This window comes from Sinocyclocheilus anshuiensis, unplaced genomic scaffold (genome assembly GCF_001515605.1).
Source record: "Sinocyclocheilus anshuiensis isolate Anshui unplaced genomic scaffold, SAMN03320099.WGS_v1.1 scaffold328, whole genome shotgun sequence".
Classification (NCBI taxonomy): domain Eukaryota; kingdom Metazoa; phylum Chordata; class Actinopteri; order Cypriniformes; family Cyprinidae; genus Sinocyclocheilus; species Sinocyclocheilus anshuiensis.
The window spans coordinates 1769133-1787629 of record NW_015558621.1 but is presented as its reverse complement, the minus strand read 5'-3'; the positions used below and the strand labels follow the sequence as shown (position 1 = coordinate 1787629).

The window sequence follows — 18497 nt, the reverse complement described above, 5'->3', positions numbered from 1 at the left end:
TGTTCCTCCTTGTAGCCTACAACAGTACCCGTGGCTCATATGAACTTTTTTTAATTGTTTTTATTTTTTTATTGTGGATTTTTTTATTTATTCAGATGTGTGCAGCACATTTTATGGAGGATGAGGACTGTTTCCTGAACCAGTATCCTACAATGCGTCTGTGGCACAAAGGCTGTTTCTATAACGTGGGGCAGTTCCCAACTTTGCAAGGACAGTCTGGCGCTTCTGACTCACAGCCTGTAAGTAAGTTTTTTATATTTAAATAATTTGCCACCGATGATTCAAACGCGAGTTTTGAGCAGTGTAGAGTGGGCTTGTTTGTCTTTCTCCGATCACAAATGCAGACATGGTTTTATATTTACGCAGCGCGATACGCAACGCGTAAAAAGACAGTATAAGTCATTATAATCAGTAATTATGTCCCCACTGGATGCAACAAATGCCTCATTTATAATGGGTTTTAATGTTTATGTTTCGTCGCTCTGGCCGGGACAAGGCATCACAGTATGGTAAGGGCAGTAACATTTCCGTCACACGCTTGAAGTATTCGGCCAATCACAACGCACTGGATAGCTGGCCAATCAGAGCACACCTCGCTTTTTTTTTTTAGAACGATGAGCTTTGTAAAAATCGACATAAAAACAGCATAAACACATTTCATTACACCAAATACACAAAATAATGTTCTTTTTAGCAACATCATATGACCCCTTTAAGTGGAACTACAATATCAGTTTTTTATTTATTTATCATCTGATACTGGCAGTAGGGTGAAAGATGGGATTCTAGGTGTGCACAATAATTTCTACTGCGTATGATAAAAAGCAAGTTAGAATCAATATAATTTTTTAACATGCACACCATGTTCTCTTGACAAGTCAACATGTGTGTTACAATTGTAATTCTTATTAATTTTGCTGTAGCATATCATAGTACATGTTTACAGTGAATAATATGCTGTTTAAAATTAAAGTGTTGCATTTAACTAGTGTCTTCTCTCACTATTTGCAACATTGTGTTGGAGTGAATGAACATGTAGGCTATGTGATGGTGCACTGAAAAAGAAATTTAAGGAATTAGGTCTTCTATATAGAATATTTTCTATTTCTATCTTGTTACTTACTGGCTGATATTCATCAGAAATATGGAGAACTGTCAACCTCAATTTCACACATTTTAGAATTAAAATAGCAAACTATAAAAAAATAAACCTTAAAATTAAATCAAAACAGGAAAAACAAGAAAGTCAGGAAGACTGTAGAAGATCTGTTAAATGTGTTCCAGTATGTCGGTTAATTTAATTTATTATATTGAATTTGTATTTATATTCTATGCTTTGTCTTTTGTAAAGACTCCATCTGCGCTCCATTACGACGTGCCAGAGAACCAGCGCACGTTCTACAGTAACAATATTTACACCCGCGTTTCTCCCAAATGACAATATTAGTAATTTTTTTTGTAATTTATTTGTAATTATTTTTTTCACTTATTCACTTTCCTACTTTTCTTCAGTTTATAGTTATTTTATCTGAAATTATATATAGCCTACATATTCATTTACGTTAATTCGGGATTTGCTGGTACGAAATCACACACTACACCGTATTTAAATTAATTAAAATGTCTGGAGTTTTGAAGTTTGATAGGCCTATTTGACTGTGAACTGTAGCCAAAGATGATCGTTTCTCAGACTATTAGAGGGGCGTTAATGACCTCTGGTGGTGATCTGATGTAACTGTTAAAACATAAAACATTACATTTAGAGTTTGTTAAATAGGCTAGGGAAAACGGATGCTTAAAATGTATCTTTTAAGTTAGGAGCACAAGTGTTCTTAAAAAGAAAAGTAAGCGCAGAGCCCTGATGCACAATAATGATAAGAACAAAATATGCTAGTGCAGGAGTATTCAAACTGGAGTCCGTGACCCAAAGTCAAGGGGTCCGCAAAATAATTTTCTATACCGTATTTTCCGGACTACAAGACATGTTTTTTTTAATCTTCTAAGACGTGCTGAATTATTCCAAATTGTCTATAATATATAGTCTAATATATATATTATAGTATAATATATATAGTGATATAACGCATTTAATGTCAAAAAGCCTAAGCAAAACATAAACAATTAAAAGCGGGTACTTCCCACTCAGGACTAAATTAGACGGACCAAACAAAGCTCAGTTTTCAACGTCTATTGTGGACTAAATTTGGACCAAATCAGATGGACCAAAAAAAAAACAATTTTCAACGTCGCTTTTTGGGCTAAAAGAAGTCCATGACGGGCCGACTTGATTTAGCCCAAAAAACGACGTCCAAATGACGTCTGGTGCTGGGTGGGTTAAAGGTTTCAATAAATATATTTCTCATGTCTGTGTGACAAGTAGACAGTACCGCTGTGTTTTTCTACGTTTGAGGAAGAGGTTCATGGAAACCGAGACTGCAAGCGCATTTTGTTTGTTTTCTTTATTTTACAAAAAGTATGACGTTTCACTGTTATTTTGAAGGTACACAAATAAAAATAGACCATTTTGAATGATATCTTATCTTAAGGACAAGAGTAAAGCTGATATAATCCAATATGTAGGTTGTGTTGTTCAGCGTAAGCATCTCCATGCCTGTTTTTTCCAAACCCATTTTTTTGCATATGTGAAGGATGCTGTTTTAAGTAGATATTCAGAAACGAGAGAAGTATAAAACCTTCTTTACATAATAAACAATAGTTTAGCAACCAAATGTTACACTGCATCTAACGAGTCACTCATGGAAATAATCCATGCCGAATGAGAGATGCATGAACCCACCACAAGGTTCAGTTTGTTTCATTTTAAATAAGTTTGTTATAGGCTTAATTTAAAATAAATATTGCTTGTAAGGAATGGCACTATAATTTATGCTTTTTTATAATGTATTATATATATATATATATATATATATATACACATTAAAAAGATGTAAAAAAACAAAAAACCTTAAAGTTAAATACATATGTGACACTTATATTTGAATCATGTTCTGACTTTTTCACAGCAAAAGCTGATGGGTCTATGGGCGGGGCGCTTCGCACCCTGAACTTCGTGTGGTGCTCAATCCTCAGAAACCTCGGAGGAACAGCTTTGAGATCACTCTGATGGAGGGAGACAAAAGTTAGACTGTCACGGAAAGAAGCCCAACCAGTATTCAGATGCCTGCATCACTGAGTAACAAGAGTAAATTTCACGGTTGTCCAAAAAATTATTTACATATGCTGCCTCTGTATTTCTTTCTCCTGTGCAGAGGTTGTTTTGTGGTCTGGCATTAAGAAGGGTCCTCCACGCAAACTACAGTTTCCTGATCCCGCTGAAGTGGTTTCTGCTCTGAAGGAAGCGTTGAAGAGCTAGTAGAGGTTATAAGGAGACAGGTGAGTCTGTTGCTCCTTAACTTGTCTTTAAAGGGGTCATATCCAAGAGCTTGTAACACTCCAAAGAGAAAGGAAAAATTGAAATCGCATCATATGACCCCTTTAACAAATAATAGTAAAATTTATTTTCCTAATTTATTTTCTCCATCTAGTCAGTCATCTTTGTTCCTAGACACTGGATGCATAATGATGTAAATGGACTAATGGGAAAATCTCCCTGTCTGTTTTCTGATGATCGGCTCTGTTGTTCCAGACTGGATAATTGACCTCGCCTTGTTTCTTCTGTTAAAGGGGTCATATTTTTCCTTTCTCTTTGAAGTATTACAAGCTCTTGGTGCATAAAGAAGATCTGTAAAGTTGCAAAGACTAAAGTCTCAAATCCAAAGAGATATTCTTTATAAAAGTTAAGAGTCAGCCACACCTACCTAAAACGGCTCGTTCTAACACGCCCTCAAGTATCTACGTCGCTCTGTGGGAAGATTTGCATAACACCGCCCAAATGTTCACGCAAAGAAAGAAGGCGTAACTTTTATTCTCACTGTAGTATTGTTGTTTCCGCTGCCATGTCGTAGACGCTGTATGCTTCGTTGTAAAAGCAAAACTACTTTGTTTGGCCTTCCAAAAGAGGACGATATCTGCTTCGTCATGCCTAGAGCTGATCCGTGCTGGTTGCTGAGGAAATACTACAACTTTGCGCTGTCGATCGCCGGATCGGCTTTCACCGTGGACGAAGCGGAGTCCAGCCCGGAGTCGTCACATGTCCTTCCAGACGCTCCTTCATCGAAATCACCGGCCGTGCCGTTCTCAAGCCCGCGCCTCTGCTTACTCTAACCCTCCCCCCGTTCCTCACTTTATCCCCCGGCCTCAGCTCACTGTAGGCCGCGGTGTGTGGCGCTGTTTCATTGTGAAAGCGAAACTACTTTGTTTGGCCTTCCAAAAATGGACACGACTAGAAATCAGTGGTTAAATTGTATTTTTTTTAACCTTAAACCGCATAAACACATTTCATTATACCAAATACACAAAATACTGTTCTTTTTAGCAACATCATATGAACCCTTTAAACTCTCAAAGTCTTGTTCATGTTCTTTTCTGACATGATTATTTTTACATTGCTAGTTCCTGTCTCTGTACTCACTGTTAATGTTTGGTCAATCACTTTTTTTTACTGTTTGTGCATTATTATAATGCTAATTCTTAGTCAAATATAAAGTCTAGAGTATAGTTAAATGATGTGGCTAAAGTTGATCAATTTGGACAGATTTGTGGTCTGTCTGCCTCTCTCTCTCTCTCTCTCTATAAAATCACCACTGCCTTTTGTAATTTTACTTTCGAGGCATGCATTTCCCTTTTGCACTGATTTCTCAAAATGATGTTTTTGCTAAGCTAGTCATAAAATCAAAGTACAGAAACAGGTCAGTATTGTACCCTGGTGTGACTAAAGGCTTATTAGCACGTAAATTAAGACTTCAATATTAAGATAAGCCTAAAACAAGATTTTCCAAATTCACCATTTTGCCTTGTCTAATGTTGAGCTACTTCTTTTGCCCAGTATGTTGTGGTTTCCTTTTATTTGGGATATTTCTTAATATCTAATATTCAATTTTATAGGCTGTAACCAATACAATCCCTTTGTCAGCATTATGATTTCCTAAACATGTGCTTTAAAGAGGCATGTACAACAAAAACTTAACACCTCAGTACAGTTTAAAGAAAGCTTTATTGTCAAAGCAAGATGTTGTCTGCTGCAAGCAGTAAGTGCCGTGAGTTAAGACTTAATCGACTGATAGCATTATGGTTCCAAAAGCTTTTCTCTGAATAGAGCTGGAATAAAACTGCCTTATATCAAGCCAAAAATCCATATTCTTTAACCAAAGGTGGTGCTGTTCCAAGCCACATTGGCTGCATCCATATCAACAAAGTTTATATAGATCCTGAAAAACAATACAAGGTTTTACTAAGAGTAACTGCATTTGACACACACACACACACACCCACACACCACACACACACACACACACACACACACACACACACACAAACATAATATGAAAAGTATATCTTATTTAGTATGTATGCATGCATATGCATATTAACAACTGAAATTCATTTGAAATTTGCAAGTTGAAACTTAATGTGTGCAAAATATTCTGGTAAATGCAAAATAATGTAGCCAGCTGTAATGTATGGATTTACCTGTCAGGTGAAATTCCAAGGTGTTTGTTAAGAAGGCCCATAAGTAGTTTGGAGTACTGCTTATTTTGCGTGCCCCCAATCTTGCCGATGCTGGTGAGAGAGCAGAGCGCGCACGGATCTCCTTTGCCCCCAAACATCATCATCTGATCCGGGATGATGTGTATGGCGATGTACTGTCACAGCAATACAAAGAGACACACACAAGGGTAAATAGTTAATGATACAGTTCCTCTAAACTCTTTTTTTCAAAAACAGATCTGAAAGATTTATTCACAAATCTGACAGAGTCATTCCAAGCGCTTCTCGAGTCAACTGACAGACCCAATTTTCACAATAAAAATAATTTCAGTATGGTGTAATGTAAATGCAAATTTGGTTTATTATAGGGTTCCTCAAATCTTGACCTGGAGGGCCAATCCTCTGCAGAGTTTAGCTCCAACACTGATCAAACTCACCTACCTGTGATTTTCTAATGATCCTGAAGACATTAATTAGCATGCTCAGGTGTTTGATTAGGGTTAGAGCTAAACTCTGCTGGAAAGTGGATCTCGTAGGCCAGATTTGAGAATCCCTGCTTTATTACAAGCTTCCAAATGTCTTTGTTTTTTATGAATCAATACGGCTCCAAAACACTGAACTGAAATACACATTAATGTAATATTTTAATACTTAATAAAATGCAAAAGGTGGATGGATGGATTTTTTTGGAACGTTTTAGACTCGAGTATAATGTGTCACACGTGGGATCTGGGATAACGCGGTCACGTAATTGCGTCATGACGTAAAAGAATCACTTAATCGTTTTTTTAAACTGGTTCTTTGAAGCGATTTGTTGAAAAGCATGATTCACGGAAATTAGTCTGACTGATGATTTGACTAATGATGATTTATATATTCTGCCTAGATCTCTTTAAGTTTAAGACAATGAAAAATCCAGACATAAGCTACAGCTAAAAGGATAACTGTAGATTAAGTCTCTTGTATCGAGATGAATAACTTACAGTTACAGTTCCATGTTCTATGCAGACTAATATAAAAAGTCATACGATTTGTAGGAAATGTGAGAAATGCAGTGTGCTCACCTGCGCGGGTTTGCCCATCGCTTTGGCAAGCTCCTGCGTGGCCTCCGAGAGCAGCTCAGCAGGAACCGCGTCCTTTGCAACATTTGTGTTCACCACGAACATCGGCATGACTGCAACGAAGAGACAGCTCTTACTTTAAAATAGTGCACGGTGGAAGGATCAGACACAGTCGGGGATGTATCCAGATGTGAGCCCGGGTTGAATAAGGTAAGTAACCGCGATGCTAGTACGTCTTCTTCTTTTAAATTTAATGGCGGTTGGCAAACCGTAATCTGTGTTAGTACTCCCCCACAATGTGCTGTGTGCATTAAAATCACCACACCACACCACTTTATGACTTCCATTTCCTCCAATATTTTCTAGCTTATCCTTGCATAATCTATCACATGGATTGTAAACGTTAATTATTCTAATACTCTGTACTTCTTCCCATATTTCAACCACTACAACCTCTTGCTCCCCATTTACCTCAACTGTTCTATACCCAATATCTTGTTTAATAAATGTTGCTACCCCACCACCATTTCCTTTACATCTATCTCTTCTGACTGTAATGTATCCATGAATTAAAAAATTTAACTGCGGTTTAAGCCATGTTTCTTGAACACATATAATGTCAGGACTATTTTCTTGATTTGTTATCATTTTTTTTAATTCTTGTCCATTGGCAATTAAACTTCTTGCATTCCATTGCAATATTGTTATCACCATTATGTACCACCACATGTTTGGCTGTTTTCTGTCTGACTGTTTACTGTTTGCATCTTAAGCCTTTCGTTTATCATATCTACTGTAACATCCTCTAACTCCAAATACTTTTCAGCAGCTCTGATAATGATTTTAATTCTCTCGGTCCTGCTTTCAGTTTGAGCAGAGCAATTCACCACTTCTGCTATGAATGCTACGAATGACACTTTATCAACAATCATTTCTCTCTCTTTACTTTGCCCTTTCAACATTGTTTTTTGTTGTGGTGCTGTTGTCTTAGTTTCAATTATTTTGGGTGCTTGTTTTACTTTCTTTAGAGCCTCAGCGTATGATATTCCTTCAGCCACTCTGACATTTTGAACTTTCACTGCATTTTTCCTTACTAGACATCCTCCGTATCCTGCACTGTGCTCTCCTCCACAATTACAGCACTTAGGATTTACACCTTGCCCACACTTGCCATATTCATGCTCACCTCCACACCGCGCACATCTCTGTTTGCCTCTGCACACTGCCGCTACGTGACCGAATTTTTGGCATTTGTAACATCTTAGCGGCGGGGGAACGTATGGCCTGACACTGTAGCTCACAAAACCTAAATATACTCTCTCAGGTAATTTGTTCTCATCAAAATTTAACACTACTGACAGGCTATCAGTCTTTTCATTATTTCTGACGCATTTGAGCCGTCTGACATCATTTACTGCTGCCCCTGTTATATTTCTTTTAATTTTCTCAACTGAAACATCAGTTGGGATCCCTGTTATCACACCTCTAACCCAATTCTTCTCTTCTGGGATTGAGCATACAACTTTATGTCCGATCAGTGATTTTATTCCCAGGGCCGTTTTTTGTTGTCTACTGTCTTTGCAGAACAACATCAATTTGCCATCTCTCAATGTCTTGATACTTTCAATCGTCCCTAAAACTTCTTTAAGTGTTTTTGTTAGTTTCAAAGGGTTAATAACATTAACAGACTCATTAGCAAACTTCAGCAATACCTTATATTCCTCTTTCCTCCTTCTTGCCTGGTGATTTCCCTTTTCACTGTCCGTTTCAGAGATTTGTCCCCAACGTTTCTTTCTTTTTCGAGTTTCTACCACTTTCCATTCATTACTTGCATTGCCTCCACTATCCGCATCCGCATCCTCCATTTCCGGATCGCTTCCGGAATCTACACCACTTCCTACCATCAGCGCTCCATTCACAATCCAGCTGTCGCCAACCGCAAAACAGCTACCACATGCACCTCAGTCAGCGGATCAAGCCGTCCATGGCATCTATCTGTCAAGACGCCAGTACTTCTTCTAGGCTACCGTAAAACACCATATGACCCAAATAAAGATTTGACAGTGCAGACCCGTTAGCATACCACAGTTGCTCGGCTGGCGCATGCGGCCCTAGAAGTGCATGATGCAGAAGCATGGCACAACCAAAGACAGTTACAGAGCCCTAAATTACATGTGACTAATTACTATCACACAATTGTTTTGAATGATTGATTATATATTCATTTTTTTGTATTCATTTTTAAATAAACAGTATTTCAATAAACCGTATTATGCAATTAAGTACGATATTATACAACAATATAAATAACAACCTAGATAAAAAAAAAACTAAAGTTCTACTAAAATACTGTAGAAATAAGTAATTTCTACAGTAAATAATTTTAAGAAATGCCAGTGGAATGAAAAACACAGCAGACATTTCACATTGTTAAGAGCCCCCATGAAAAACTGCTGAAACATTTACATCATCATCAACATTATTATTATTATTATTAACTTATATTACAATAGACACCAAGTACTTCACATTGAAAATACCATAATTAATATAACGAGATTAAAATGAAACCTACTTTATAATTATAACAAAAGAGAAAATAAAAAAGTAAAGTAAAAATACAGTTATAATAAAAGACAACATAAAAATTCAGAAAAATAATTTGCTAGCTGCAGTAAAAATATACGTTTTGGGGTTTCTTTAAAAAATAGCAAGCTGGCTTCAATCTCTTGGTAATGTTTTCCATAGATTTTGGACATAATTGACAAAGGCAGCATCTTGATAACATAACAGAATATTTATTTTCTTGCAAAACATTAGTATTCTTCAAAATTCTGTTAAATAACTGTCAGTGAGGTTAATGCATTTTGCCTCTAATAGTGCACAGCATCTACCAACAAAAGGTAAATTTTCAACAGGTTATTCTGTTTTATTTTGTATGGATAATTATTCAATGATAATAATAAATTATTATTATTATTATTATTATTATTATTATTTTAAAAATATCTACCAGCAGGGTAGCCAAAGCTAGCTAGCCAAACCTTTTGTAGGTCCTCTTTTACGGTAATTACAGTAGCTGTGCGCATGCGCAGAAAGCGACATCCGGAAATAATATTGTAGGCGAGAATTAAAATCTCTTGAGTTGAGAGGGGTGGTCGCGACTCGGTGAAACGGTGCCGCTAATAGCGCATAAACACTCGTAAAACATGAACACGAATCTTTTTTTAGCCGTCGACTATATTTGTGCAGTCATCTGGAGTGAAATTTCATCTTTTAAGGGTTTGATTTGTGTGGTCGCGAGCACATAGAGGAACAGGGTTCATTCCATTGGCTTTGTACAAAGTTGGGTTACTTCGGGTGACAGCCGTTGCCATAGTTGATGTCAGGTTATTATAACCATATGCGCAATTAAATGAAGTGTTGCTATTGCAAAGCGGATGCGTAAAACCATGAATTGTGACTGGTGTTGATATTTGGCGTAACATAGTTTTATTGGACACAACTTTATTTATTATTTGTGCGACTGAAAACTAGTGAAACCATGGCGGAATCGGTCAAGACCTTTCAAGCGCACCTGACTGCTGTCATGGACAGTTTGGTCCGCGCATCAGTGTGCGAGATCACCAAACTCTTCCAGGACACGGTGAACGACTACCTGGTGGAAATCTCGCTGAACAGAAAAGAGAACGAAGCGTTGAAATTGAGACTGAGGCTGACTGAGAATAAACTGAGAAACGAGCGCAAATATGGCATGGGCTGGGCGGCCAGTCGGCGCGCGGCTGGTCTGCTTAGCGCGGACGACACGGTGCGCAAAGCGCGCAGAACAGATCTCCAAAGTAAGCGCGCTCGCCAACTCGCATTTCATGCTGTTGTTTTATCGTGCATTTTTCCTGCCTTTGAGTGGGAAACCATAATGGCGACCAGCTCCTCAGTTCTCATGTTTCTTTCTCCTTCCTCTCCTCCTCTTTTGCATTCCTCCCTCCCCCTCCTGTTCTCCTCTCTCCTCTTTCCCCCTCCCATCTTTCTCTCTCAGGAGGCAAGCAGGGGAAGGAGTGGAGTGCTGATGCGTGGGAGGAGGGGACTGGAGGAGTGAGGGATGAGAGGAGGGACGTGTTCTGTGTCCATCTGCCAACTGGAGGAGGTGTAGGTGGGGAGGAGGAAAGGATATGTGTCTCTGGGGAGAGGAAGGAGGTGGCCAGCATTAAAGAGGAGGTGAGTAGCCAATCGAATGTGAGGAAACAGCTGCAGGGAGCGGAGGGGAGAGAGGAGATGCAGAAGGCTACGGACAGGAGAAGGACCTGAAAAGAAAAATCCCTTTGTGCAAACTGATTTGAAAGTATATTTTGGTCGATTTTGCTAGTGCAAAAACTGCACCAAAGATTATAAACCAAGAATTATAGTAACTACAATTCACTTTTTCCATTGTCTTTCCCTCTAATATTGACATTGTTATATTTAAAGGGATTGTTCACCCAAAATTAAAAAAAGTTGTTCCAAACCTGTGCAAATTTCTTTTTCTTCTGCTGAACACTGAAGAAAATGATTTGAAGAATGTGGGTAACCAAACATTTGATGGTAAAAAAATACAATGGAAGTCAATGGCTACCATCAACTGTTTTATTACCTACTTTCTTCAAAATATCTTAAACAACAACTAGAGGGTGAATAATTGATGACAGGCGAATAGATTTTTATTTTGGGGTGAACTATACCTTTAAGAGGTCATATTTCCAAAAATATGCATGTCCTTGTTGAATTTTAACACTTTAAGACTATATTTACATCTGTATGGTGATCAGATCACAAGTGGACAGTGTTAATTACCAGTGTAAACAAGGTCAATGCATTTTATCATTTAGTTGCTCAAATCACTAGTCAGAAACTCATATGATCGTAGGACCCTACCTACTTACCTGTCAATCAAAATAAATCCCCTTTATTGCACTAAAACAAGTTTAAATGTTATAAAAACAGCACATATGTAACAAGGTTACTATCACCTCATGTCTGCCTAAAATGTTTATTATCTGTTTTAAAATAAATATTTTAATGTTTGCAAAGAGAATTTATTTCACACCTTATGTTCTCGTTCTTTCTGCTTCTGTGGGATGATGGATAAAGGTGGAAGGCTACAGATCAGACTCCCTGAGGCTGTTGCAAGAGGCTCTACAGATGAACCAAACTGAAACCAGCCCTCCCTCCCCCAGTCCCACCCACGGTGAGCACTGCAGTGCTTTGTTCAGGAAAACAGCTAATAATTTCTTTGTGATTGTGAGCATGAACAGTTAAAGGAATAGTTAACTTAAAGAACACAATTCTGTCATTAGGTCCTCAACTTTGTGTTGTTTTTTCAGTGAAACACAAGGAGAAATTTTGAATACTGTGCTCAGTTTTTCATACATTAACAGTACATTGGACCCACGACTGTCAAGTTCCAAAAAAGGTGACTAGTTTTACATTAAAGGAATAGTTCACACAAAAATGAAAACTCTGTTATCATTTACTCACCTTCACATCGTTCCAAACCTGTATGACTTCATTTTCTTCTGTGGAACATGAAAGAAGATATTGTGAAGAATGTTGCTAACCAAACAGTTTTGAATCCCATTAACTTCCATTTTATTTTTTGTCCATACAATAGAAGTCAGTGGGAACTGAAACCGTTTGCTTACTAACATTATTAAAAATGTCTTCTAAGTTCTGCAGAAAAATAAAGTAACCGGTTTGGAAGTGTTGATGAATTAAGTTTTTGTTTTGCACACAAAGCCATTGTATTGTTACTTTTCTTGTCTGTTTTTGGGCGCTTGACAGCTGTGGCCACTATGAACTGCTAATGTAAAAGAAAAGTGTGTAAATTCAGCTTTGCCATCACACCAATAAATTGTATTTGAAAATACTTCCAAGTAGAAAACTGTAGTAATAATATTTCACAATATTAATGTTTTTACTGTATTTTTGAACAAATAAATGCAGCCTTGGTGAACATAAGAGACTCCTTTGAAAAGCATTTCTAGCATTTTAATTTTGAGGTAAAATTTTGTTCTTATGTCTGATATATCTAATTTCTGTCTGCAGGAGAAATGGGCCCTGCTTCTGCTGGTCCTGAATCCGCTGCTGCTGAAGTGTGGGAGGAGCAGCCAGCCTTGTCAGAGGAACCAATGCCCGGTGGAGACGAGCTCAGCGGACTTGAGACGGCCCTCAAGGCGGAGCGTGAACGTGAGGAGGCGGAGTCCGGCCTGGGCAGCCCGTCTCAGGAGACGTGTGGATCTGAAGGTGTGGCGTTCATCGGACTAGACGGTTTATGTAGCTCTCAGCAGGCAATGTCGTCCTCATCACATAGAGCAGACCCTGCTGAACTACAACTCCTATCAGCCCCTACCAACAAGGAAGAGGAGTCAGGAGGAGAGAGCGGGGACATGCTGCACTTCTGCGCACGCTGCGGCAGCGGCTTCAGTTCCACATCTGACCTCATGAAACACTCCTGCCCTGCGGCCGAGGAGCGGCCCTATCAGTGCTCTGTGTGCGGGAGAGCATTCGGCCACGCCTGGAGCCTTAAGAGCCACGAATGCATCCAGGCGTGTGAGCAGCTGCACCACTGCGAACTCTGCAGCAAACGCTTCACGCACTCGCGTTCCCTCGAGCGCCATCAGCTGGTTCACACAGGTGAGCGGCCCCACAGGTGCCCGCAGTGCGGCCGCAGCTTCAGTCGTCTCGGGAACCTGGAGAGGCATCAGCGCATCCACACTGGTGAAAGACCATATGAGTGCGGGACGTGTGGGAAACGTTTCAGTCGAGTGGAATACCTAAAACGGCATCAGCACACCCACATTAGCGATATAATGGTGAAACTCCCACCGCTGCGAAACTCTCACCACTGCTCTCAGTGCAACCAAACATTCAGTGATACTGAGCAGTTCAAGAAGCATCAATGTCCGTACAACACATAATGTTATTCAGTGTTCATGAGAATCTACTAGACCAGTGAATCTCAAACTTTTGGCGTACCGGACCCCAGTCCAATTCAGATCAATCCTCAAGGACCCCCAGAACAAAATTTACTCATCTATGTATCATTTGTGTCTTTGTGAGGACCAAATGCAGTCAAGTATAATTCAAGTTAGCTGACTTGTCCAGTATTTGGCCATATCATCAGCTATATTGGATTTTTCTTTCATGGGAACATGTCATGTCAAAATATACAAAATTTATACAAAAATTCATACTTTATATGGACCCCCTGGCCTTACGTCAAGGACCACTAGGGGTCCACGGACCCCTGGTTGAGAAACACTGTACTAGACCTTAACTAGAAAACCACAGCACTCAAAAGACCTCATTCTTCATAATTCTTTTAACTTGTTGTATCCTCTATTAACATCTTACCACATGCTTCTGCCTTTAATGACCCCAAAATCACTGACTTGCACCCAGAACTTCAAAGCACAGCACATTTACACGTAGTGCAATTATATTTTAAAGTGAAATTTCGTATTTATTATTATTTAGAAACTGTCTACTCATTATTCACAGTGAATATCTCTCTCTCTCTCTCTGAGAGAGAGAGAGAGAGAGAGAGAGAGAGCGAGAGATCAACATATTGATCACCTCTGTTTCAATTCCAACAGTCTATCAATGCAGATAACTCTATTTTTGTTATGTCAGGCTCCTTATAACAGGCTGTGAAATATTTTTTGTGAACAAAGACATTTACAGAAGCTTGTTGTTTCTTATTAATAACAAATAGAATGCTTATTTATGCATTCTTATGAATCTTTTTCCTCTCATAGGACCCATGTGTTGTTTTCACTCCTTTTTTACTCAACACAGAAGTGAAATATTTGTTGTGATGAGAATTGCTTTTTTGTCATGTTGTATTCTATTTACTCAATGATTTCATACTGTATTGAACAATATGTAACATTGTTAATAAATCCCTTCCATATGCATATTGTTATAGCTTGTCTTTATACCTTGTATGTTTATTTGTTTGTTTACGATAAACTGAAGTTTAAAATTGCATTCATAATATCATAATTTGGACTTAATGCTGTTCTAAACAAAACTGTACAGACTACAGAGCAAGTAAAAATCTATGCTGTCATGCAGAGATAATGGAATATATGCAATAAATATGAATAAATGAAATAAAATACAGATGAAAGGCGTTTGTAAATGCTTATTGATATTTTATGTCAGTGGATTTTATGTTGTTAAAGAATTAGCTCTACCAGTACGCTCTAAAAACTCAGTATTGACGTCGATTCTGCTCGCACTGATTCAAAAAAAAGAAGTGAACAAATTGCAGAGCTGCTCGCGATGCTTTTTAGGAAACGCAGCCCCAAACCTGTTGCGCAACGGTTGAACCGATTAATTGAAATGATACAAAAATGACAACAAAATAAATAAAAAGAATCAAACAAACAAACGGATGAAAAAAAACAGCTAAAGCCTGTTTTAGCTGGTTTTATCTGGTCTCCCAGCCTGGCCAGCTAAGACCAGCCTGACCAGCCAAGGAAGTGGCCAAAACCCCTCTAAAACCAGCCTGCTGACCAGCCTAAACCAGGCTGGATGACCAACTAAAACCGGGGGGGGTTTCAGCAGGGAAATGGACCAATCTAGTACAAAAAGTGTTGTGTTCTCATAGCTTTCTTTGAATCTTTTACCGAGGTCATATATTCAAGTAATTTTACATTTCTTTTAAGTTTGAAAATTAGCATTTGTGAATGTAAAATTATCTTAGGAATATAATTAAATGTGTAATAAAACATTTATTTTGTGGGAGCTAAAGGGTTAATACATGATCCATGACGTCAGACTACAGAAGACGTCGCTGTGGTAGTGTGGGACCTCTTCTGCCGGTATAATTTCACATTGCAAAGGTTTGGATGTAATTTATACAATTTATTTTTATTTTGTGGATTTATATGTGTATACCTTAAAGCGAAGGACACGAACTGTGCTTCAGCTGGGAGTGTAATGGGCAGTGTATTGGTTTGTTTACCTCATCAGCTGTGTGGCAGCTAACGGCAGCTAAACTGAGTAACGTTAGCAGCTGTTGAACGATAAGATATTAAACTATTTTGCGCTTTATTCTGCGTACTTTGACTTAGGCCATCTACAAAAGTACGTAATACTGTCATATTACATAAGATATACAACCACAGTGCACTGTAACAGTTACAATGCGCATGCTATTTAGTCAAATATGTAGCGCCCAGCATTGCAGCACCAATGAAGAAGACACTCCACATTATGAATGAAAGCCTCTTTGCAAACTCCGGGTCTGTGTTTTTACAGTTTCCATCAGGCCTTGCCCTCATCCCGAAGTGTGTTCACAAGAGTCGCAGCCCTGCATTTCAAAACAGTAGACGAGTATTTCGCCATGAACTCAGACATGGATGGTGAGACACTGGGTGGAATCAGCATGTGGATTCATCTACAGCACACAGCACATCTACAGATTGATCTTTTTGAAATTGACAGTTAATAAGTACAGATTGATTCAACAATACACAATTTAACATAATAAATAACATATGGGGGTATTTTTGTTCCCTTTTCCTTCCAAAAGCAAGTTTTAGAAGCATAATATTTTGGAATGTACAGCATTACATTGTAAAGAATGTCTCCATGAATTTATATTTAACAAATATCAATAACACAAAATATACAAACAATTTATATACACACTGTACATATTCATACACAGACAAATAATCTACAAATATGCATACAGGTTCATACATACTATAAATACGACACACATACATATATTTACATAGTGCATATATAAATTCAATAGATAAAATTGTGGATAAAATAGATAAATTGTGAAATTACAATAAATTATATATATATATATATATATATATAAATATATATATATATATATATATATAAATTACTAATATATATATCTACTTTATTTCATGAAGTCAAATAATAATTAATCTTCAAAGAAACTCACAAATTCAGTTTCTTTTTTAAACATTTCTCCTTCACAAGTTCAAACCCTTGACAGTTTTTTTCTAACAAATAATAATATTTAAATGCATATAAATTAAAATCTTTATATCCTAGATTTTAGGAATATATACCTTTCCAACTAAAATGACATTTTAATAAAGATTTTGTGTATGATCACCCTCAAATTATTTTATTTGAATTCCATGGTAATTAAATGCCTAGTATAGCTAACCATTTTGCTATGTTCAATCAACAGGCAACAACGAAAAGGCAATACCAAAATAAATGCATAATGTCTTCTTATCTGAACATAAGCCTTTTCCAACATTATTCATTTCTTTCTTTCTTATTAATAATAAGCGTTAAAGGTGCCATAGAATGCAAAAAATCACTTTTATAAGGTGGTTGAACACTTTTTCAGTGACTCCGAGATTGCAAAGTGTGTAACTCTTAAGTTCATCTTCCAGGTGACATAGAAAATCAGGTGGAGTTGGAGGAGAAGACCAGACTTATAAACCAGGTCCTTGAGTTGCAGAATACTCTTGAGGGTAAGTAACCCACACTGCATGTTTTGTCACATAATGTTAACTAATGCTGGGTTCTTTAACCTTTTATCATATTATAAAACGAGCATTAATTTCTGTCTCTTTCTTGTTTTGATAGATCTCTCAGCTCGGGTGGACGCAGTAAAAGAAGAAAATCTGAAGTTAAAATCAGAGAATCAGGTTCTTGGGCAGTACATTGAGAACCTCATGTCGGCATCTAGCGTATTTCAGACCACTGACTCCAAGAGCAAACGGAAGTAAGAGGGCATCCTCTCTCCCAGAATCCCTTGTGTAGACAGCAACCCCATGCAGATAAACCCTTGCCATATCAGATCATTTAAACTTTCCACTAGGATTAATTTGATCCTTATGCCACTAAAATTATAAATGTTTACATTTATTTTATTTATCAGTATTGTTCTTTAACGTTTCATCTTCAACAACTTTATTAAACATGTTACATACTAAATCATTTTATAAAGATATTAACTTGTTCAACTAAGACTTTATATGTTGTTTTGCAGTTTTTTATGTTCAGACAGGGTATGATATTAATATTATTTGTAATATTTTAAATTGTTTTGTCTCACTAAACAACTTGATAATTGATTAAAAATTTCATATGTATTTTGTATTTCATTTCATATTTTTGCTTTCTAGATGAGGGTACGGCTGTGATGCCATGACAGTTGCTCTCTCCCGCTGAGCTGTTTGTCTGTATCAGCACTGATTATACTCATGTTGAGAGAAAACATTTCAGGCCATTCTGACCAGTGAGTGAAATTTAGACCCTTTCCTTGGTGCTATCAACAGAAGGGAGTTCTCTGGCATGCGTCACATCTGTGCCTCTGAATATCTCAGTGTATTAGTTGTGTTTGAATGTGTAGAATCTTACCATTGTGTGGCATTACAAATGCCAGTTTTAATTAAAGCTGCAAGCAGCGATGAACGGGCCCTCGCACCCGGGCTCACCGCCACCCGGTGGCTTTAGGAAAACAGCAAACAGTGGGCAATATGCAATAAGTGGTAAATATAGGAGGAATATGTCAAAGTCATTTATATGTGCCAAACTTCCTGCTGCCAGCTGGTGGCGCTATGATTATAACTGGATGTTGGCATGTAGATGTTTTCAGGCTAGCACTTTTATTAAACATGTGAAGTCTGGTGCAGATTGAACATGGTACGTTTCAGTTAGTGTAAAGCATGGCATATCTTGTTGCCAACAGGTGGCGCTATAATTATTACAGAAAATTGACGTGTAGATGTCTTCAGGCCAGTATTCTTACTAAACGTGATGTTTGGTGCAGATTGGACT

The 18497-nt window shown here is 37.8% G+C and overlaps 3 protein-coding genes across 4 annotated transcripts; 2 read left to right on the top strand and 1 right to left on the bottom strand.

Annotated features, from left to right (window-relative positions):
• Positions 1-5094: 5094 nt before the first annotated feature.
• LOC107680670 (macrophage migration inhibitory factor-like) lies at positions 5095-6925 on the bottom strand. Its single transcript, XM_016476675.1, has 3 exons — positions 6672-6925; positions 5590-5762; positions 5095-5327 (listed from the first exon to the last, which is right to left on the bottom strand). Exons 1-3 carry the CDS (start codon positions 6777-6779, stop codon positions 5261-5263), a joined length of 348 nt encoding a protein of 115 aa, XP_016332161.1. The 5' UTR covers positions 6780-6925; the 3' UTR covers positions 5095-5260.
• Positions 6926-9806: 2881 nt separating this feature from the next.
• On the top strand, positions 9807-14595 carry LOC107680636 (zinc finger and SCAN domain-containing protein 21). Its single transcript, XM_016476627.1, has 5 exons — positions 9807-10507; positions 10705-10883; positions 11793-11889; positions 12747-13650; positions 13973-14595. Exons 1-4 carry the CDS (start codon positions 10213-10215, stop codon positions 13616-13618), a joined length of 1443 nt encoding a protein of 480 aa, XP_016332113.1. The 5' UTR covers positions 9807-10212; the 3' UTR covers positions 13619-13650; positions 13973-14595.
• Positions 14596-15472: 877 nt separating this feature from the next.
• On the top strand, positions 15473-17809 carry LOC107680638 (short coiled-coil protein B). Of its 2 annotated transcripts, none has more exons than XM_016476629.1 (4): positions 15473-15550; positions 15979-16072; positions 17105-17185; positions 17301-17809. In XM_016476629.1, exons 2-4 carry the CDS (start codon positions 16054-16056, stop codon positions 17441-17443), a joined length of 243 nt encoding a protein of 80 aa, XP_016332115.1. In that variant the 5' UTR covers positions 15473-15550; positions 15979-16053; the 3' UTR covers positions 17444-17809. The 2 variants fall into 2 exon arrangements, with proteins under 2 accessions (XP_016332115.1, XP_016332116.1); XM_016476630.1 differs by having other exon boundaries at positions 15480-15550; positions 15969-16072.
• The last annotated feature ends 688 nt before the right edge of the window (positions 17810-18497 follow it).